Source organism: Mucor velutinosus (genome assembly GCF_035048745.1).
Source record: "Mucor velutinosus strain NIH1002 chromosome Unknown tig00001542, whole genome shotgun sequence".
Classification (NCBI taxonomy): Eukaryota; Fungi; Mucoromycota; class Mucoromycetes; order Mucorales; family Mucoraceae; genus Mucor; species Mucor velutinosus.
Genome location: NW_027041924.1, coordinates 1,698,574 through 1,721,106, shown reverse-complemented (window position 1 = coordinate 1,721,106; position 22,533 = coordinate 1,698,574). Strand labels below are relative to the sequence as shown.

General features: G+C 39.9%; 8 protein-coding genes across 8 annotated transcripts; 4 read left to right on the top strand and 4 right to left on the bottom strand.

Moving 5' to 3' along the window:
- Positions 1–76: 76 nt before the first annotated feature.
- Positions 77–1,183, bottom strand: ATC70_005247 (uncharacterized protein; the record flags this gene model as incomplete). The annotated part of the gene is made up of 1 exon (XM_064824543.1): positions 77–1,183. The coding sequence occupies one exon, from the start codon at positions 1,181–1,183 to the stop codon at positions 77–79; it is 1,107 nt and encodes a 368-aa protein (XP_064677479.1).
- A 390-nt stretch (positions 1,184–1,573) lies between these two features.
- Positions 1,574–1,921, top strand: ATC70_005246 (uncharacterized protein; the record flags this gene model as incomplete). The annotated part of the gene is made up of 1 exon (XM_064824542.1): positions 1,574–1,921. One exon carries the CDS (start codon positions 1,574–1,576, stop codon positions 1,919–1,921), a length of 348 nt encoding a protein of 115 aa, XP_064677478.1.
- Positions 1,922–2,024: 103 nt separating this feature from the next.
- On the top strand, positions 2,025–4,390 carry ATC70_005245 (uncharacterized protein; the record flags this gene model as incomplete). Its single annotated transcript, XM_064824541.1, has 2 exons — positions 2,025–2,953; positions 3,004–4,390. 2 exons carry the CDS (start codon positions 2,025–2,027, stop codon positions 4,388–4,390), a joined length of 2,316 nt encoding a protein of 771 aa, XP_064677477.1.
- Positions 4,391–7,551: 3,161 nt separating this feature from the next.
- On the bottom strand, positions 7,552–8,447 carry ATC70_005244 (uncharacterized protein; the record flags this gene model as incomplete). The annotated part of the gene is made up of 3 exons (XM_064824540.1): positions 7,552–7,746; positions 7,811–8,355; positions 8,438–8,447. The coding sequence occupies 3 exons, from the start codon at positions 8,445–8,447 to the stop codon at positions 7,552–7,554; spliced, it is 750 nt and encodes a 249-aa protein (XP_064677476.1).
- A 678-nt stretch (positions 8,448–9,125) lies between these two features.
- Positions 9,126–10,534, top strand: ATC70_005243 (uncharacterized protein; the record flags this gene model as incomplete). Its single annotated transcript, XM_064824539.1, has 2 exons — positions 9,126–9,704; positions 9,776–10,534. The coding sequence occupies 2 exons, from the start codon at positions 9,126–9,128 to the stop codon at positions 10,532–10,534; spliced, it is 1,338 nt and encodes a 445-aa protein (XP_064677475.1).
- A 1,546-nt stretch (positions 10,535–12,080) lies between these two features.
- RTS1_3 (serine/threonine-protein phosphatase 2A 56 kDa regulatory subunit delta isoform) lies at positions 12,081–13,407 on the bottom strand (the record flags this gene model as incomplete). Its single annotated transcript, XM_064824538.1, has 8 exons — positions 12,081–12,240; positions 12,299–12,461; positions 12,518–12,635; positions 12,701–12,837; positions 12,893–12,972; positions 13,027–13,079; positions 13,151–13,254; positions 13,311–13,407. The coding sequence occupies 8 exons, from the start codon at positions 13,405–13,407 to the stop codon at positions 12,081–12,083; spliced, it is 912 nt and encodes a 303-aa protein (XP_064677474.1).
- Positions 13,408–16,741: 3,334 nt separating this feature from the next.
- ATC70_005241 (uncharacterized protein) lies at positions 16,742–17,725 on the bottom strand (the record flags this gene model as incomplete). Its single annotated transcript, XM_064824537.1, has 4 exons — positions 16,742–16,955; positions 17,018–17,136; positions 17,206–17,591; positions 17,674–17,725. The coding sequence occupies 4 exons, from the start codon at positions 17,723–17,725 to the stop codon at positions 16,742–16,744; spliced, it is 771 nt and encodes a 256-aa protein (XP_064677473.1).
- A 1,317-nt stretch (positions 17,726–19,042) lies between these two features.
- On the top strand, positions 19,043–22,503 carry ATC70_005240 (uncharacterized protein; the record flags this gene model as incomplete). Its single annotated transcript, XM_064824536.1, has 17 exons — positions 19,043–19,152; positions 19,214–19,316; positions 19,375–19,638; positions 19,697–19,831; positions 19,897–20,082; positions 20,133–20,268; positions 20,329–20,520; positions 20,578–20,725; positions 20,783–20,934; positions 20,988–21,059; positions 21,111–21,275; positions 21,329–21,556; positions 21,626–21,700; positions 21,771–21,986; positions 22,057–22,221; positions 22,279–22,350; positions 22,409–22,503. The coding sequence occupies 17 exons, from the start codon at positions 19,043–19,045 to the stop codon at positions 22,501–22,503; spliced, it is 2,514 nt and encodes an 837-aa protein (XP_064677472.1).
- Positions 22,504–22,533: the final 30 nt, after the last annotated feature.

Sequence of the window (22,533 nt, the reverse complement as noted above, 5' to 3'; positions counted from 1 at the left end):
TGCATCCAATGCATATAGCAACCTTTCAAAAAGGGCAATGCGTCGTGCTGCTTGACACCAAAAACCTCCCTAAGAGCTAGTATGAGCCCTTCGCGCTGTGCAGCTGAGAAATCCGTGATGGCTCCAAAAACTGCTCTAGCTTGATGTTGAACTTTCTAAACAAGGCAACAAAATACTGCTTGAAAACTTGAGCGCTGTTGCTTTTGATTATCGCTTGATAAAAGACGACATGCTTTTGGAGTTGCTCGATGTATATGACACTTGAGCAAAGATAATACTCCTTTGGGACGGCCTTGAATGTAACATCTGTTACGATGGGTTGGTCGGCAAAAGGCAGATTGCGTTGAAGCATTTCTGGTGAGCAAAAGCTTACAAAATAATTGCTAGGGAGAGTTTGGGCTGAATCCATGAAGTGTGGATACTTCTCATCAAGATCTTGGAACGCAGCTACAGCATCATCTTCTTTTGTAGTATACAGATCCTGTTGGATCTTTGATCTTTGGATCTCATACTTAGTACGTCCATGATTAACCATCAAATTGTTAATTTTTCTGACACTTTTCGTAATTTCACCAGTATAGAGATCAATGCCAGAAATGGCAGCAGCAGCAGTGATGTTTGGTCTTGTTTTTACCATCTTATTAAGCTCCCTCTTTTCGTATCTATTGAGATAGAGCGAATTGTAAATGGTGTGTGTGTGCTTCGTTTCTGTTATTTCTTGACGCATTGTTACGGTACTGCCTCTGTCTTCTCTGCGAGAGTCATTTACACGGAAGGTAAAAGTTACAGGAACACCACAAGGAACCTTCTCCAATGGCACCTTACAATATGGGCATTCAAACCTTTTGGAGTAGCCATAACTGTCTTTTTCCTTTGTGGGTGGCCGTTGATCTTTGTCCCCTTCAAGTCTCTTGCATTGCAAGCTTAAACATCGTAAAGCACCAGCGCACAACTTTCGAATTCTTCTGTCGTAAATACTTTCACCATCAGCGAGTTTTTCGACCGGCTTCTTCTCGTTGTAAGCTATGGTGTAGCTTTTCTTCAAAGCCCATCCAATATTCACTCTTTTGATTCTGAATGTATTGGTGGTGCGGTCGAATACAGCGGGAAGAACCTCTTCAACGGTTTCGTCAGGAAACTTATTGACAGAATTATATTCAATTTCATAACTTGAGTTATCCATATTGCTCAAAGTATCAAAGAAATGGAGTAAGGTAATGAACAAAAAGATGTGCCTGATCCCACGAGTCAAAACACTTTTGCTGCTTTCTCCAGTTGAGAAGTAAATAATGCACCCTTCCCTCTATACTCCCTCGGTCTACCTACACCTTATGCATCCTGTATCTACCTACACCTATACACCCTATCCCTACCTGCGCCCTATGCCCCACGGCCTATTTATTATCCGGATTACACCCTAACTTTTATACACCCTTTTTATCCTACACCCTCCAGATTGGACAAATCTTGATGCTTTTCGACTCGATTGAACTATCTTTGCATATTCGACTAAGTAAAATATGACAATCATCCTCTGCTTCTTTAAGCCTCCATTTGCGATACGGCAGAGACTATGCAAGATGCTGCAGTATGTTTTTATTGTAAACTATATACCACTGACCCCATAGATTATACCAGCATCTCTGAACTCTGCAACACCATCCCTGCCTCAACACAGATCCCAGTAAACAGCCAACCCACCTTGGAGACGCCATTTACCATTGACGAGATTATGACTGGTGCACAGCGGTCGCCCAGCCATAGCAGCCCAGGTACGGATGGCCTACCCTATGAAATCCTAGCGGTGCTACTATCCCACCAACAAACAGCCCAACTTGCCCATGCCGTCTTCAAGGAGGCTCTTACCCCTCGGTATCTTTCCCGACAGCTGGCTCACTATTTGCATGTGCCTGCTCCCTAAAAAGGGCGATCTCACAGACCTGAGGAAATTTCGTCCCAACTCGTTAATCAACTGCGATGCCAAAATCTTCACACGCCTGCTCAACCAGCGTCTGATGCCACATATGCAACAACTAATCAGCCCTCAACAACTTGGATTCATGCCGAACCGCTTCATTGGCGAGCACGGCTTCACATTACAGACCACCAAACTCCTAGCTACTACCAACCACTCATCCACCATTGCCCTTCTTTTGGATCAAGAAAAAGCATATGATCGTATTCATCCCGAATATCTTCAACACATTATGCTCCAATTTGGTATTCCACGATCATTAATACACTGTATCATCTCACTTTTCTTCTCCACTAACATTCAGATCAACATTAATGGCCACATCACCACGGCACCTCTTCCTCAAGAAAGAGGTCTTCGCCAAGGTGATCCACTCAGTCCCCTCCTTTTCAACATTGCTTTTGACCCTTTCCTCCGCTCCATTCAACAGAACCCTACTTTTGAGGGTTTCCATGTACAACAAGAAGCCCCACCACATCCATCACCTACTGTTGACATAGACAATCTAACCGAAAGCCTCACCAACGCATCCTCTCCGCCAGCCTCCCCTCGCAACACTCCTTCAGTCTCTCCCACCCATCGCAATCCAATTAAGTACAAAATTCTAACCTATGCAGATGACACATTAGTCTATTTGAAGAACTTTTCGGGTTTTCTTCTTCTGCAGGACTCTATCAATACATACATGAAAGCATCGAATGCACTACTAAATTACAGGAAAACTATAGCCATTTCGCTCTCTGGACACCCACAACCAGATTGGCGCGAGTTTCTTGCTACTCACCAAATCCACCAAATGCATGACCGCACCTCTCCTGATCCAGTAATATATCTTGGCTATCCCATATGCTCCAGTTTATCTCAACGCAACCTCGCTTTCCAGCAACTCTACAACAATATCCAACAATGCATCCATATTCCTCCATTCGTGGAAGAGCTACCGTTCTCAACACACTCATTTTCTCGAAACTCTGGCATGTCATGCGCAACTTTATTTTCACCAAAGCTCAATTGCTCTCCTTACGCAGCCTTGGGTCCTCCTTCATTAACTTTCGTATTTTCCCCAAACTATCCTTTAGAACCCTTCAACAGCCTCGCCGTCATGGCGGCCTCCAAGTTTTAGATCCCATTGTCCAACAACAAGCTCTCCAATGGCGCTGGATTTGCCCCCTCATTTTAGCCACCTGTCATTCACCACTATTACCGACATACACCACCCCAAACATTCCACTCTTTCAGTACACCTTGCAATGGTATTTCCACTCTACCGCTTTCTCTGATTACTTTTACTACTTACTCTTTCCTGCTGCTCGACAAACCATCTGGTTCCAACATCGACCCAGCCCACACCAAGCTTTCCTTAACATACTTACCAATGTCATTACCACCATGGATCAAGTACCTCGCTCCTTCACAACCTGTCACTTAGATTTTCATACAGGTTTATCATTACCTTTCCTTGAAATTATCTTACATACCCTTCCTTCTACTCACCCCCATTTCTCTTCTTTCACAGCTCCAGATCAACTGTTTGACCGACATCACGCCGTCCAGAAACTGCTCGCAATAGATGTGTTTACCTTTGACTTGGACTTACAAGTGATCCGTCTTAGAAACTGGACCTTCCTTGAGTTTTGCCATTATCCAAGAATATCTCATCGAGTTGCCCGTTGGATTGAGGAAGGCCAAATCTACCTCCAACCATTCTTTCTCGCTCTCTGCCGTCAGGCCCCTCGCCATTCATTTACCAGTGCCTCCTTTGGTGCCAACCCCCACAACATCCGCCCACTCATTCGCCGTCTTATCAAACCTATAACACCACTACCTTCAACAGTGCCACTCAACAGTATTCAATACTACAAACACTTGGTTTCCACTGAAATGCCCACCATCAACACTTCACCTCTTTCCCCCTCCCAATGGCGCCTCTTTTGGAAACTACCTATTCTCCTTCAATCCCGAACTGTATGGTATAGACTTATCCATCGAAAAATTCCCTCCAAATCGATCCTCCACCACTTCATCCCCACAACTCACCCTTCACCTTCGTGTCCTCTCTGTTTGACCCAGAGCCCGGAGGATATCCAACATTTCTTCTTTACTTGTCCTCTCAAACTCGCTGTATGGCGGTTCCTTGCCACTACATACCTATCCCACACACCGATGACCGACGACGTCCATCTCCCATTCCTCCACGGCATTCAAACTCTATCCTTAGCTGAACCCACTCGCTCTGCCTCCTTACCTTTTCCAGAGCTTACCGTTTACCAAGTTTTCGCTACCAGTCTACTCTGTATATGGCAAGCCCACTGGCGCTCCATCTTCGACCATGTCCCTTTTGTCACCCTCAACGTTAACACATCTATTGCCCGTTCTCTGTCTCGCTTGGAATCGGAATTACAGTTTGATTTGTAAGTATGTACCCCCACGTATTTTATGGTCGTATTCCACTTCCTTGCTTCCCTTCTTCATTTCCTTGCCTTTAAAAATATATCCAGTCTTCTTCTTCCCTCATCATGACATTTAGAGGACTTTAAATAAAAATGGAGTACAACTTCCCTACAAAAAGAAAATGCTTCTTTAAGTTTTCTTGGAGTGCTTTTCAAGGCGTATCCACTGGTACCAAGTAAGATAGATGTTTTGAATACACTTATTGAATGATTTGTAAAAATATGAAAAGAGGTTTCTGGCCAAAATATCGAAATTTTACATATCAAAGTCCCACAAAGATGATTTAAGGGGTTATGTTGGATCGATAGAAACATTTTGATTCAAGATATACCATAGTAAAAGTCTTCGTTATCAAGGTGAAAAATGCGGTCGTTTGAATTTTCAATGAAAACCATGAGGTATATCCCTCATGCTTTTTGGGTGGATTTTTGGCCATGTTTTTTGATCCCCAAAAAGTTGAGCAAAGGTGTCGGTAAGTAACTGCCAGATGAGAGCAACTGTTTGGTGCTATTCTGACAATCTAAAACGGCCTTGAACGCAAGAAAACGCAGCTCAAATGCACTCAAATTTTGCTGTATCAGGAACACTAAGGACTAGAAAGGGGGAAACACCAGTATGCTGCTTGCCCGTATATGAAGTAGCTACGTGTATATGAATGTAGAACATCACATAAGAATCAGATCCACAGATAATATAAAGGGGTTTCACGTATAAGTAGAGGGTCAACATGAAAATAGCAGTATTTTGATAAGGAACGCAAGGGCAATTGGTAGTGAGAACTACTGCTGCGCAGGTTGGTTCTCACCGAAGCGAAGCGAAGGTAAAGAACCATCCGAAGCATAAACACTCATATGATTAGTGATTTTATATCAATCAACAATCAAGGTTCTTTTAATATTTTAGCTATGTTAATATTGCGATATTAACCAATGGCCCGCGGCAGCGCGAGCCGTTTGAACGTAGATTGGTTTCCACCAAAGCGAGTAGGTCAGGAAACCACCCGAAGAGTCGAAAGGCTCGTATGCTATAGTAAAAGACTTCTTTTTCAAGGTGAAAAACGCGATCGCTTGATTTTTGATAAAAACTATGAGGTACCCCTTATGGTTTTTTGTTCAATTTTTGACAATGTTTCTTGGGACTCCAAAAAAGTCGAGCAAAGGTGTCAGTGAGTAAATGCTTGATAAAAGTAATTGTTTGATGCTGTTTTGGCTGTCTAAAACGGCTTCTAACGTGAGAAATTACGACTCAGTACGTCCAAATTTCGCCGTTTTGTTTAGTTTCGAGTAGCAACAGATAATACATGCTGTCTACTGGTATATATACTTTTTTTCATTTTTTTACTACCATAGGAAATAGTTTTAAAGGAGTTTCATGAGATAGCCGAAAGCTAGAAAGTTAGCCTTAGTAGAGTCTATTAGAGTGAAACTTTGAGATCCAAATTAGCCGTACGGCATGAGCAAGTATCATTCCATCCTTATCTCAAGGATGGTTTGTAGTATGCTCCGTCGTCATCGATTATAGACATTGGCCTATAATGGCCTACAAATCTTATATTTGTGTCGCCGCCGTTATTGTTGGATTTTGTAATTTCTCGAACTCTGCACCCAAAATCATACAGAGTCAATAGCATTGTGTGTGCAACTGTGTACAACGCATCCATTAGTGTGTTCATAGACTTATCTTGTACGGAAAAGTGCGAGAAATTCTAGATCTTCACTGGCCGAAAAAAAATCGACATCTAAAACTCAAATGTCAAATGAAAGGGAAGCAGAATTGAATTCTACATTTGATATGGTTTAGATATGTCTCACTAAAAAAATAACCTTATCAGTTGTGAAAAGAGTTCTGCTTAGTTCTATTGCGATGAAGTATAGAGTCTGGGAAAGGCCTCGATCCGTGTTATTGTGAGAAGAGAATGAAAATGCTCAAACCTTAACTCAAAGAGCCGTGTCAAAAAAAAAAAAAAAACGCCAATTGTTTGTTATTTTGCGGTTATGTGTAGCAAAGGAGAAAGGAGGTCCTTCTACGTAATTTTGCAAACAAAGGCGTCATTTCTAGAATCCAAATTGGCAATTGTGTGTTCTTGATGATCCTCATTTAATCATTCATGAGAAGAACCACTGCACTTCCTAGTGATTATAAGTTTATTTAGATTGATATACCCTAATTTTGAGACTATGCCGACGTTAGGACTTCCATGTTTATTATTGCATTCGCCAATAATTGCGTGCTTAGCACTTTGTCTCGCTTTTTTTTTAGTGAAAACTGACCAACGCAGACATTCAGCATAGCCTGGCTTGAGTACATTGCATTTGTTTTATGTTTGGAACACTGTCGACTATATTTGGAATTTCCCTCATAAAATAAAGTTTGATGCTATTGAATAAATTTGACGAGATTTCTTGGTTGTTTTCTGTAGAGCATTTAGACTAATGATAACATCAGGCCGATCATGTAAAATTTTCATTCCTTTTTGGTTTTTTCGAGAAAATATTTTTGTTCAATAATACTGAAAAGGGAATGTGTATCTTCGTCCAGGTGTATATAGGGGTATCTTATTAAACAACAGCGCTAGATTTCCATGGAATATTTTTATAAAAATGTACAGGTTTGATTTGCCTTACATCATGATGATTATATATCGAGTGGAATCTGAAAATGGAACGTAAAACCAGCAGTCTGGTTGATGATCTATGCAGAAAAAACAAAGGCGATAAGTGGCAAATCAACTCAAAAGTATATACTTCAGCATTTTCAATTTGTAGTCATCAATTTTATTTGGAAGAGCCAATTGGAAAGGAGCGAAGGGGTATGGTATAAAATAACATCATCACAATCATCAGATGTAAGCATAAAGAATAAGCTATTTGTTAATTTGACGTATCCACTAAAGTAATGGATGAGGCATAAAGGATCAGCATAAAGAGAGTGAGAAATATAGTATTAACAACAAATACAAGCAAAATGAGAGTAAGAGAAATCAAGCAGATGTGTGAAATGATAGGAGATCGCTAGAGGATTCAATATATTACATTTTTGATTTACTATGATGACTAATTACAATTATTTTTATGCTAAATAGGAGATGAGTTCAGGGTAAGAGTGGGAGATAAGTTGATTTGAGATTAATCATACAGAAAAGCTGATGCATTTGGATTGTCATTATACATCTGCTGTGTCTTCTTTGACATGGAGCTCATCGACGATTCAGAGCCAGACACAGAAGATGAAGATTCGACCAAAGTAGGCATACCTGAAAGGATAGGCGGAGGAGGAGCATTGTGTGATAATTGTTCTGATGTGCGACGCAAGTAGGCTTGCTATTTGATTCGGTAAAGATTAGTACTAAACACTAATTAGCAAAAATAATTATAGAAAACTTACCACAACATCACATTCACAGTTGCCGTGAGTTAAAAGAAGGTTACGCAAATAGATACTTTCCTCTCTTAATTGCGAAACTTGTTCTGAAAGTTCTCTATTCTTGGCCTCAGCAGATTGAGATCTCTCTTCAAGGCTGTTGACCCACTTCTTCTTCTTTTGTCTGCAACGATAAGCAGCTTCACGGTTCTTCTCGAGCAGTTTTTTACGTTGCTTCTTGGGCAACGTGTCTCTAGTAGGAGAGGGTGGCGTGAGTGGGATATGATTCGCCGGCAGAGTAGAAACCGTAGATTGTGAATCATGAGAAGGTGGAGATGCCATCTTGATATGGTTATCTTCCGGGCTAGGTGGCATCATCAAGCTTTGTTGGTTGAATTGTTGATCAAATATGTTTGTAGGTTGATTAAATGTATCGACACCATTCATGTAGGAATTCAATTCATTGATGGAGGCTTGATTGAAGTTCCAATCACTGTTTTGCATAGGATTCTCCATTAACAACTTGGTGGGTGTCAAGGTGGCAGTAGATGCGTGTTGGTAGTTTGTATCTAGCAGATTTATTTCCGATTAATATCTTCGGTCTAGTTTTAAAAGAGAATGAAGCAAATAAGATGTCTCATTTATATATACCTTTGAACATTTATATAGATTCTTTCTGCTTTTTCTTGGTTATTTGAAGATTTGCAATCTGCTGTAAAAAAAAAAATAAAAATAAAAAAATAAAAAAAAGCTAGATTTATTTTTCCAGTTTACAAAAGTGCACGAAATCTATGCCCCTTTTATAGGCTTTGAATTCATGGTTTTTTTGGTTTAGGATTAGGCTCTCTTTTTTTGGTTTTTATGATATAGCATTTTTTTCAAGTCCAGTTTTTTTTTTTTCATCATGCAGAACCGTCCCCATTAGCCCCAAGCAAGGATTTTCGGAATACCTCATGATGTGGTGCTAACTCATTTCGGAGGGTAATTTTGTAGCTTTGACTTTGGTTGGTTAGGTTGTCAGCTTGATGATATAAAGGAGCCTTGGGGGGTGCTGCTGCTTTGGGTTTGAAGAAAGTTAAATTTCCTGCCTGCCATGAAATTAGAAATGAATAATCCGAACATTTAAATAAGTCAACTACATGAAAATGTCCCGTTTCGAATAAAACTTGGTGTGATTTCATGTATATAAGAAGGTCTCTTTTTTTTTTCTCATTGATGAGACGGACACAATATTTTGGTTATTTACGTTTTTGTTCGACCAGAATCTATTATTCCAACATTCGAACCTTATTTGATTACACACACACACGTGGAAATAAATAGTAAAGTTATAGATAGCATGTCCATTATACATTTGCCTGGTATGCGATATATTCGAGACGGACAGATTGAAGATATTGAAGACGATGAGGATAGAAAAATCGAATTATTACCACAACATTGGAAGCCAATGGAACAGCATCCGCAACATCAAGCTTTCTATCAAACAACAGCTGATTATAACGAAGCGGCAACATTTGAATTATTAAGAAATAGATCTTACCTGGAATCAGCGGCACTCTCAGCAGGGTTGCCTCCACCTCCTCCACAACAACAACAACCTCACTACTCGTTCTCCCCGCAGCAGATTTATGCCAATGCTCCAGGCAATTACTATCAGCAGTCGCTGCCACCACTGCCACAACAACAACAACAACAACAACAACAACAACAACAACAGCAGCAGCAGCAGCAGCAGCAATTGGATTTACAGAAGCGTCCTATTAGAAAAAGAAGAAGGCCCCCTCATTCGTATGCCTCATTGATTGCACAAGCAATTTTAACATCAAGAGATCAGCGACTCACCCTGAGAGAAATCTACGAATGGGTTCAAACCAGATATCCCCACCTTTATGAAGCTAATGAAACCGGTTGGCAGGTAACCTCCACCTGATTTGGGCTGTTTGTTTCAGCTCTGGAATCATTAATCTCCTTGAATTTTCCCTTTAGAACACTATTCGTCACAACCTATCACTGAACCGATGCTTTCGAAAACTCCCTCGATTGTCACAGGATAATACAGGCAAAGGCAAAGGCAGCAAGGGTGGCTACTGGACAGTTGATCTGGAGCAACTGAATAATACAAACTTTGGACGGCAAATTCTTGATAGTGGGTTTTTGGGTAACATTGAGTACTGGCATCAGCAACAACAACAACAACAACAACAACAGCAGCAGCACCAGCACCAGCAACAGCAACAGCAGCAGCAGCAACAACAACAACAACAGCAACAACAGCAACAACAACAGCAACAACAGCAACAAGTAAACGACAGAGTTAGCTTAGTCGATGAAATCGATTTCAGCAATCTGGTCTCGCCATTCTATCAATCGAACGGCAATGCTAATGGTACAAATGCATCAGCAAACGGCACATCAGCGAGCAATGACAACAATAATGCAGTAGATCAAACAGGCAATCATCATCATACACCTGAACGATATACAACCGACGCCGACGAGAATGCAAGAATGGCCTCTTTCCTTGCCAGATTTAACAGCAATAAACGATCCATGTCATCATTAGGAAGCATGTCGAGCTCCAAAACGAGTTCAGTGAGAGGTTCAACATCTCCCCATTCACCTGCTACCACAGATATGGATGCACCTATTTTATCATCGCAATTACAGCAGCAATACCATCAGAAGCTAGACATGGATCCCTTATTAAATCCATCATTGATGAGAGTCAACAACATCTTAAACTAATAATAAAAAATTGGGGGAGGGAAGGGTCATCGTAAGGCTAATAAATTATCACACTATAATACGAGTTTCTATTCATCTAGTGTAAATCTATATTTATTGAGCTCCTCCATTTCGATTTTGTTCTATAGGTTACTACGCCAATTTGCTAAATTTTGCTCATTTCATGTCTGTTGCTGATTCGACAGGGCGATGAGTTTCTAAGCTTTTCTTGACTTTTTCAACGCTTTTAGGCAATTTCGATCTGTTGACCCTTCGCTTTTACGATTTGCGAGGCCATTGTATTGGGTATACACTCCTCGCTGGCTTGACTGGGTTCCAATTGTAATCAGAAAGCGTGGCTATATGGAGTCTTGACACTAAAGCCAATTGTTGAGCATTATGAAAACGCCAATCACTAAAACAGCTCAAAACAAAAACTATGGTTTTTATTAATTAGGAAAAATCCCATTTTTTTTATGGGCTGGGAATATATTTATTCACTTATAGCGCAGAAACTAGCACCAAAAAGATAAGACTACTTGATAAGAGTTTTTTTTTTTTTTTTTTTTTTTTTTTTTTTTTTTTTTTTTTTTTTTTTTTTTTTTAGTGTTGTCATATGGCTCAGAAAAATAAACATTTACGGAAACAAATATTTCAAATCTATTTGATAGGGACGTTCTTGCCAAAATTCACATACTTGAGAGAACAGAAGGATCGCTCATCAATGTATGGGGGATCAGATTCTCACGAACGGGACCATGAACCGTGAACTTTGGCACTAAATTTTTTTTGCTAAACTGAACCATTGTCCCACAAAATAAACAAAAGAATTTGTGCACATTGCGCCTGTCAATTCCCACTTCTGTATTTGTCATGCTTGATAGCTTAATTATGTAAAAATAGCCTAAAATACCTGTTTTGACCTTGAAATTGAATTATACATGACGCAGGTTTGAGTTTAGTGATTGTCCATGCATAGAAGAAGGTTGGCTTTTAAAGCGGTATTCACAGTTTGATATACATTAAGGCTATACAATTAGCAATATGGGGTAAGATTGTATTCTATTTTATCTACATGCAGTATTCATCAAAACTTGTAGCCATGGTTTAGTGGTAAATATCAATTGATACTTAGTAGCAATAGAAGCCAATAGAATATATTAGAAAGCAAATGCCTGTTGTGGACAAGCGCAAGTGAACCATAGTGTTGGATGTTGTATTCAGTTGGTGGCCAGTGATAGTACATTTTTAAATTGATAAACATGGCCATGCTTCTGAATTACATCATTCAGCAAGATCTTCTTTCCTCTGTGCTTTCCATTTACTAAAGATGATATGCATTTACCATAACTGTGGTTTTGTATTGACATTTACGGATAAAATGATCTCATTTAGGTAACACCGTCGTAACTATATTGGGCCATTCACATAATTTCATACTTGGATCTTCATAGATCAGATATTCTAATTTAATGATTACAAATTTATTCACAACATCAAAATAAATAATATTATGTGTGAAGAACTCTCTATGACTCATGCTGTATGATAATTTATGTGTACATTTCTAAAGGCTTTTCATGCAATCCATCGCCATCTCGTAAGCAAAGAAAGTTGCGGCATTGGCTGGGAAGGCTCTGACTAGTGTAGGCCCCAAACCATTGAGGAAGGCTTTGGGCCCACCAGTTCTGTACAATGTCTTGACAACTTGGCCAATTGATTTGTATCTACACAAAATTCGCCATGTTACATTGGGAGAAAATGGAAGAAAATAGGTTGTCTTACCGAAGATCATTCTGATAGTTACTCTTGATGACATCTTGAGGATAGGCAGGAACCCAAGCAGCAAAGCCGGATAAACCACCTGCCATAAGCAGTTCAAATGTACCCAACTCTTGGCCGTCCTTCTTCATGGATTGGAACAAACGTTTCAACCCCTCATAACCGACTACACAAAACAGAACAGATCAGACATGATGTTGACGCAATTTGTGGAATAATTACCAAAGTAAGCAAAGTAACTGGGAGTATCCCTCATCAAGGTAACGCCCATGCCACGATAAATGCCACTAAAACCTTGGGCGCGGACAGTTCGGATACCACAATCAATAACACCTTTATACTAGATTCGTTATAGACTATCATGCCAAATGTAACAGAATAAAACAGAATAAATTAGTTACTTACAGCAGGTTCATGCTTTCCACTTGCATTAACAAATCCTCTAGGATCCTGAGTTTGTAATTTAACCTTCAATAGTTCAATGGGACAATTGAGGAAGGCCATAACAGAGCCAGCCATTGATCCAGCAACACCAATTTCAACTGTAGAACAGTATGCATCAGCACGGTCCCATCACATCCAGCCATCCCAACTTACAAATAGACAATACTCTCTTCTCATCTCCATTCTGCAACATACGTCTGGACCAACCATTAGCGGTAAACATGACAGCATTACTGAAGAAACGAGTTAATTTTTGCATTGTCATACAGATAGGATGATTGATTTACCAAAAACCAATGCCAGCTAATGGAGACATGACACCTCTGTAAAGACCCTTGGGCTAAAACACATGCAAATCCAATCGAAATTTAGAATTCATCGTCCATGATTGAAATCTCGGGAAAAACTTACACCTTCTTCCTTGATGAGCTTGCGAACACAATCCATAGCACCGGAGTAAATGGGAGGAGTAGGTTGTGTCTGCAAACGAACCTTGATGGTGTCGGGAGGATGGCCTGTTCAATGATTTAGAAATCTCGGTGTAAGCTCTGTGAAAAAGCATGTAATTTACCAACAATCACTTGTGCCCAACCACCGATAGTACCAGCAATCAGATCCTGGGCGAGCTTGGGAATAGCAAGGCTCTTCTCTTGTTTCAAAGTGGCCATGATGTTCCTCTCTGTGTCTGTCTATTACAAAAAAAAAAGGGGTCGAGAAAAGACCTTCAAAGTGGGCTTATCATTGTAAAATTTAGTGGCGGACTGTGACCGTTAGGATTAGTGAAAGATGGTAAAGATCTATCAAATGACATCTTGTTGTGTGAGAACCATTCAGACCAACGTCAACAGAACATTAAGATAGCATTTTATGTTATTGCATACATTTTGGCAAGAGATTTGATGTAGACTTGAGATTTGAGAGCAAATTTTATTGAGGATTCGAAATTATATCTGGAACCACATCTTGGATGCAACCTAACGTTGAGCCTAGAAAAAAAAAAACAAACACATAAATATGTTCGGTAGCACACAACTTTCTCTCTGTACTGCACAAGGATAAATAGGAAGATGCATAAACCGCAAGGCTTTATATATCTTATTTCATTTAATTGTACCACAACGCTGAATCATATACGAAGAGACGATAGTCCAGATCCATTTAATCTAGAATCAAAGTATCGGATGATGTGATATATGATGTGAAGGTCTTCTGTAACTGTGGATCTGGCCTTGCTACGATACTGCGCATCTGTACCACTAAAAACGATTCATATACAGGTGGACAACACACTGGTATAACTTTCTACAGTTCAAAAAGATACAAAACATGGTACGCATTTGAGCCGTGTTTTCTTGTGCTACAAGTCGTTTTAGACAGCCAAAACAGCATCAAACAATTACTTTTATCAAGCATTTGCTCACTGGCGTTTTTTTGCTCGACTTTTTTGGAGACCAAAAAAACATGGACAAAAATCGACCAAAAAGCATGAGGTACCCCTCATGGTTTTCATCGAAAATCAAACGATCGCATTTTTCACCTTGATAACGAAGACTTTTACTATGATATACGAGCCTTTCAGCACTTCGGGTGGTTTCCTGACTTACTCTTCGCTTCGGTGGAAACCAACCTACGTTCAAACGGCTCGCGCTGCCGCGGGCCTTTGGCTAATATCCCAAAATTAATATAGCTAAAATGTTAGAAGAGGAACCCTGATTGTTGATTGATATATAATCACTAATCATATGAGTGTTTATGCTTCGGATGGTTCTCACCGAAGCGAAGCTAAGGTAGAGAACCAACGTGCGCAGCGGCAGCTCGTGCTACTGATTGCTCTTGCGTATTTTATCAAAACACTGCTACTTTCATGTTGGCCCTCTATTTTCACATGAAACCCCTTTATATTATCTGTGGATCTGATTCTTATGTGATGTTCTACATCCATATACACGTAGCTACTTCATATACGGGCAAGCAGCATACTGGTATTCCCACTTTTTAATCCTTAGTGTCCCTAGTACAGCAAAATATGAGTGCATTTGAGCTGCATTTTCTTGCGTTCAAGGCCGTTTTAGATCGTCAGAATAGCCCCAAATGGTTGCTCTCATCTGGCAGTTACTTTCTGACACTTTTGCTCGACTTTTTTGGAGACCAAAAAAACATGGACAAAAATCGACCAAAAAGCATGAGGTACCCCTCATGGTTTTCATCGAAAATCAAACGATCGCATTTTTTACCTTGATAATGAAGACTTTTACTATGGTATATCTTGATTCAAAATGTTTCTATCGATCCAACATAACCCCTTAAATCATCTTTGTGGGGCTTTGATATGTAAAATTTCGACATTTTGGCCAGAAACCTCTTTTCATATTTTTACAAATCATTCAATAAGTGTATTCAAAACATCTATCTTACTTGGTACCAGTGGATACGCCTTGAAAAGTACTCCAGGAAAGCTTAAGGAAGCATGGGGTGATTATCATACTTCACTTAGTCGAATCTGCAAAAATAGCTCGATCGAGTCCAGAATCATCAAAATTTGTCCAATCTGGAACAGACCATGAATCTGGGTTTGAATTGATTTTGGCTAGTGGGGCTGGCAGGCAAATTCAACGCCCCCCCTCTAACCATGAAGGCAATACAGTAATAAATGCCCTTGAATGAAGCGTATGGAAAGTAGGTGGCATGTCATAGCACTATCGTTTATCATGCTATTTTCTTGCATTCTATATTTAATAATGTTAGTCTGGACATTGACGATTCATGGGTTGCATAACATGTCTGCAGTAAGCAGTAAAATCTCTGAGGCTTCGGGTCGTCGTTCAAGGAAAACGATGACAGCATTGAGCAGAGAACAGAGGATAGAAATAACAGTAATTTTTGTTGATTGATTGTAAAATCATTCATCATATATGAGCCAGATCTGACAGATGATGCTTTGCACATCAGCTTCCATATTACGGTTGTAAAAGTGTCTAGGGACTGAACATTTATTATAATATGACAACAAACCAAAATGATTATTGTATCGATCCAAAGTAGCCCCTGAAACTTTGTTTATGAACCTTTATATGTACAATCTCGACATTTTGGCCATAATCGACCTTTTATATTTTATAAAATTGCTCAGTAAGTTCATTCCAGACGTTTTTTTCTAATTAGTACTATTAGAAGCGCCTTAAAATGTGCTCCAAGAAGAAAGCCTAAGGGAGTAGCCCATAGTTATCACAGCTTATATAGTCGAATCTTACAAAACAGATTTACAAAGTCGCATTTGATCAGAAATTAACAAATAAAGGGCAAAATATGTCGAGCGAAAATTCAATAAATTTTGGCTGTCCAGGCACCAGCAATGCCTCTTTCCATGAGTGTAATCAGTGTATTAAAGCTAGTAATAAGAAGGGGATTGCTACTTGGCAAACACTATACCTTGAATTGATTTTTTTTTTTTTTTTTTTTTTTATGAACAGTTTTAATGTAATGGCTGCAAATTGGTCACTCTAATGGGAATTTTAATGCGAAAGGCAAAAAAAAAAATGCAACCCTATCCCCTGTTGTTATCGAAAACAAGACAAATCAACTGACATACTATGCTTTGCTTAAAGACTAGGAGCATCTAAATAGTTCTCAAGTGCATATGCCCGAAATGCGATGCCGACAGCCTAAGCCCAGTGTCACTATTATCCAACGCCTATAAAGCTGCCTACATGTTTGCGCCACTGAATTAAAAGAAATTCGTTTTATATAATACAAGCTTAAATTATGGAGAAAAAGTGAGGGAGTGTTGTGTAAAGAAAAGAGAATGATACAATCCAATGTTGGATTGAAATAACATTAAATCAGCTTTACTTGTTTTCTTGTATCAATCAAACAAAATGTATGTATAAATCAATTTTCTTTTATGTGTGTGAGAGAGAGAGAGAGAGAGTGTGTGTGTGTGTGTATGTGTTTAAAGTGGGAGGTGTGGGATATCTCTATCTTGATGTGTCATACATATATAATTTACAAGACCTTGGCTTCATTACGCAACTTGTCAACCAATTCATCAACGCTTTCAACCTTACGGCCACCAACACGCTTAGGAGGTTCCTCTACCTTTAATGTCTCAATACGAGGTGAAATATCAATACCGAGATCTTCAGGAGTCAACTTGACCAAAGGCTTCTTCTTGGCCTTCATGATGTTGGGAAGAGAGGCATAACGAGGTTCGTTGAGACTAGGATGAAAGAACACAAGTTAATGATCCCATTGTTCCTTAATAACCAAGTCAATGCTTACCGCAAATCAGTAGTGACAATAGCAGGCAACTTGGTTTGGACAGTCTCAAGACCACCATCGATCTCACGGACAACCTTAAGATCTTGTCCATTAATCTCCACCTTGGAAGCAAAGGTAGTCTACGTGCAATGATTTTAAATTAGGAACCAAACTCTAATATCGTGGGAAAAATGAAGTTTCCAATTTACCTGAGGCCAGTTGAGCAAACCAGCGAGCATTTGTCCAGTTTGATTGGCATCATCATCAATAGCTTGCTTACCCAAAATGAAGAGATCAGGCTTGTTGGCTTCCTTGTCAGCATATGCCTTTAATAATTTAGCAACAGCTAAAGGTTGAAGTGTGCTATCATCCTTGACTTCGACATGGACAGCACGATCAGCACCCATTGCTAAAGCAGTTCTCAAAGTTTCTTGAGCCTTGGCAGTACCGCAAGAGATGGCAACAACCTCAGTCTTGGGAGCCTTCTCCTTGATACGCACAGCTTCCTCAACAGCAATCTCATCAAAGGGATTCATGCTGTGCTTTACGTTGCGATCGACATCAGTTTTGGCAGGGTTAACACGAACCTTGACAGCTAAATGTGAGATATGAGTCATCTGTTCCCATCTCAATCACCCTCTCTCTCTCTCTCTTCACAATTGAGTAGTGCTACATACCATAGTCAACGACACGCTTGACAGGAACAAAGATACGCAAAGGGTTAGACATAATGGTGGTTATAGTTTAATTGAGAAAAGAAAGGAACCGAGATGTTACGAAAACAAAATAAATGCTGACAAAATATAATAGCCATCAGCGGAGTGACATCAACCGTCCGGGGTAACAGAAAGATCCATTTTCACATGCAGCAGAATTCCCATCAGTGAAATTAGGCAAGTATGTGAGATACTACACATCTCCGTTTGGCTTGGATACACTTGCCAAGTATCCTTTGCGTCTTTCCAATGGGCTACTTGGTGCGCAATGTTAAAGTTTCATAGGCGGATCAAGCAAAAGAGGTTGGCATAATATTGCGCTACCTGAATTTCAAAAGAGATCAAAACTGGCTTTCAACAGATCCGCTTCATGAAAGAGGCAAAATGATGCTTCTTTATGTTAATTTGGTATTGCTCAACTATTTATTGTTGAGTCTTGAATGTTTACATAATATTTTGGAAAAAAAGCATTGGGCCACATGTCACAAAGATGAAATGCGGCCACGGCAATGCAGAAGTGTGAGTTTCAAGATTTCAGGGACAGGATTTTGGCCAACAAATGCTGGACACAAACAGAGATGTCAACTATAAAGCAGTGTCCGAGTAAGCGTGCTGCTAGATCAGGCACACATTGAAAGCTTTGGTAAAAGAGCAGACGGTTTATGGCAAGCTTGACTACCTGATGGTGCCTGGCTAACATTTAGTTTTAAGATGATTCAATTTGTTCAAGATGTACTAGAGACGTTTATGTTTGTGAAGCATGTTGGAGTATTTTCATGGCACATCAACTATAATAAATAGTGCTGAATAGCTTCTACTGCAATCATAACATTGGCAGCTTACATATGGATGTTTCTCACATCCTATTTGTATCTGATATATCAAACGAGCAATGAACCATTATGCAAATCTTTGTATCGATGGATACCGTACGTTTTCTTCAATGCTACGTACTCTCACATCTTATTTTGGCTCTAGAAAAAAGCAAAATGGCACCGGAAAATGATAGCCTAGTTGATGATAGCTTATTGGGCAATTGTGGCATCGATAGCATTGCCAAATAAGTTTGATATCAAATCCAGTACAATTTTCAGCACTGCTGCTACCACTGAAATCTTTGCTTTTCAAACAACACTGCTTAGAAAAAAGTATTTACGAACGAGGTGCTTTGCTGAAATGCAACGCGTGTCATGATGTCACACGCATCGTATAATCACTGACTGATAGAACCTCAGCTCGGTGCATTCTCTCACATGTACTCTCGCTGCATGAATAATAATAATAAAAAAAAAAAGCTTTTTATCTCTTTCAACGCATTCCAAGCTTCATCATGATTTTAAACGATAACAATCTTGCTTACTTGCTGAGCTTGGGATTTGAGATAGAGCTATGCAAACAAGCTCTACAACAGAACGCGACACTTGAAGACGCAACAGAATGGTACACGTTCACAAAAGCTGGAGAGATAATCTGCATAAACTAACCATGTAGCGCACCATAGGATCTTGAATCCCTCTCGGCCTCCTACTTCACCAGAGAGCAAATTGGACTATTCCAAACCAATTTCATCTTCTAGCAATCTCTCTGAACCACCAAAAATTTCGGTAAAACTACTCTACTGTAAACATATATGTGGTCCATCCTAATCACTCGCTTTTGTAGATTGAAAAAAAACAAAAAGAAGATCAAGTGACCAAAGATATGCAGAAAAAGAAGTTTGATCGCATAACCAATGATCTCAAGAAAGAGAGAATAGCAGAGAGAGAAGCGAGACGTAGAGCACTGATGGACATCAAGGAAGACAGAGAGAGTCGAAAGCTGAGAGATCATAGCAAGCCGGGTACAACTCAAACTAGACAGTCGTCAGCTAGCACTTTCAAGCCCAAAGAGCCCAAATCTGATAAGGACCAGTTTGCATTTATTCAGGTAAGCTCTGCATATAGGCCAAACGCCGTTTTTCAATCTTTGACAACAGAAATGATAGTTTAAATGGACAAATTCAACCACGTTACGACAAAAGTTTCCACCAGACACAAAAATGATGCAAATACTGGAATTTGTCAAGCAAAAAGAGTCAAAAACACCAAATGCAACTATAGACAACATATCACTTATCAGCGTAAGCACAGATATATCGCACCCAAGTGTTGTAAAAGGGATGCTTATATGTAGGATGCAAAATAGACGTTTCCCAAGAGAATTTACACTGTGCAGGATGCTGCATTGGATATGAAAGAAGCTGGATTTCTGCCTAATGTAACATTAAATGTAAATATAGCAGCACCCGTGATTGAACCGCAGGAAGAGGAGGAGGAAGTGAATAGCGAGATGGATATTAACGAGGCGGATATTGACGAGGAAGATGATATTGTAGGTATAGTTGGTGGGACATGATGCAATTGTGCTAAACATGTCTATAGGATGGCATGGACTTCGATGTCATTAGGGCTATTGATCCACATCGACCACCTGTACATAATGTCCGTCGCATTTGGGGAAGAATGGGCGCTGGGCATCATTTGACGGATCCTTCGCCTATTGTAAATACATCAGAAAGTAAGCTATTATTCTCTGCAGTTGACTTATCAGAGCACCACTGATTGAATCATGCGCTAGTAGTGGAAACAACTGCTGGATCTGAAACCAATGCTGATCAGGAAGCCACGAGTCAGCGTCGATCCAGCATTTTATCCGCCATGGAACAGCGTGCCTCTGCTAACGCTGCCACGAATATACCCTCACATCAACAGCATGCATTAGAGAGGCATACGAAATCCTTGCGAGAAACATGCTCAAAGGCAGTAGCAGGTAAGCCCTTATTATATTGCAGTATGTATCGTTTCTCATTGCAGTCATACCACTTAGGATTACTTTCACAGCACTCCTTACAGATGAACAGCTATTTGAAAAATCTGGATAGTCTGTCATCTGAAGTAGCAGAATCATTATTGGAATATCTTGTCAAGAGCGGTAAACTGAATGCAACCACCATGAGGAAGCTGGCAGATCACTGGTAAGAGTGGGATGGAGAGCTCTGTTGTTTGCCTTTTGCTCTGACACGGCAGCATAGTTATCTACAGAATATCAAACTGGATTCATACACTTATTGCACTGATTCATTGATTGGGGATCTGGCAAGATCCAGTTCCATCATTTCTGTTACCAAATTGAGTCTTCGAGGATGTGATGTGATTACTGACAATGGCATCCGTGCATTAACTGGCAAGTATTCCTCCAAGCGCGTGTATCAGTATCATACTAACAGATGAAGACAGGTCTGAAGAATCTGGGTTATTTGGATGTTAACAATTGCAAAGTAACTGACAAAGGGTTAAAGTCTTTGGAGAGTAAGTTCCATGTTAAATGAGCAGAGAAACACAAATCTTATATTTGTGTAGATTTGCACCACCTGTTTCATCTCAACCTTTCAAAGACCAAGATTACAGATCAGGGCATTGCATCGATGGTAGCAAACAGCAAGTTCAGGGATCAACTCGAAGTGCTGTTATTGGATGGTTGTACACGTGTCAAATCCTCTCGTGTACTAGTCCCCATTGTCAATGGTAATTAGAGCGCTTGTTTTGTGCTAGTCATGATAACTGATTCAATTCAACAGGTTTTGGCAATTTGCTGCAATTATCCTTGGCCAACACCAGCCTTCCAGAGCAAGAAATGACTGCAAAACTAGGTAGAAACATCAAGCTGGAGCAGCTGGATTTGACCAACACTTTTATATGCGACGATGATTTGATAAAAATTATCAGCCAAATCACAACCCTCGTTGAATTAAAGATGAGTGGTTGCGGCAATGTGAGCACGAGGGGATTGTCGTTTTTACCTCGAGGTAAGTGGGGATGACAAGGCTGTTTTTTTTTATGCTTGTAGTGATGCTAATATTAGTATCATTTTCTAGAATTGAAATGCCTCAGATGGATCCAATTCCCTGATCGAGAACTCGAGTTGGATGGTGTGTTATCCAGATTCAAAGGTAAGGACGTGGAGTCGTCTAACATAAAAACTTTGTTACTGACTAATTTGCCCACACACAATACACATAGATCTGCCCCTGGAACATTTGGATCTGACAGGCTTCTTGAATGTTACTGACGAGGGAGCAAAGCATATTGCAGAGATGAAACATTTGCGTTACTTGAGTTTAGATGGAACCAAAGTGACAGATGAAGGAGTTGAAATGCTGAAAGATCTGATCGAACTTGAGAAGCTCTACTTGGATCGTACATTGATCACAGATCAAGGACTTTCGCAATTGATAGGTAAGATACTTTACCATTCTCTCTCTCTTCTCAGGGCGAACCATTGTACTCATCTTTTAACATGCAACAGGGCTTTCTAAATTGGATACGCTGTCGCTATGTCACACTAAAGTGAGTAACGCTTTCTTGAAATTATTAGGCAATTTCGAAAAAACCAGCTTTACGAGAAATTTGAGAACATTGAACCTTGCCAAATGTTTACTTGTTACCAACAAGGGTGTCCGCCATTTATCAGGTAAAACCGTAGAACAAAAGCGAGATATTACAGCGATACTCATGCCATATTTGCCAGGTACGCTCAACCTGACTAATCTCAATCTGGATCATACAGGCGTGAGCAGAGGGTGCTTAAAGTATTTGAAAGGTTTGTTGGCCATCTGGCATTGCAAGTAGTCTGGTTATTTAAGCCTTATTTCTCGCAGACTTGCAGCATTTGAAGCCTGTCAGATTGCAGGGAATTTCAAATGAATCAGATCAAGAGGATGAGCTTGACGACGACGACGAGATGATGGGGTGAACCGAGTAAAAATAGCTCTTTATGTGTAAC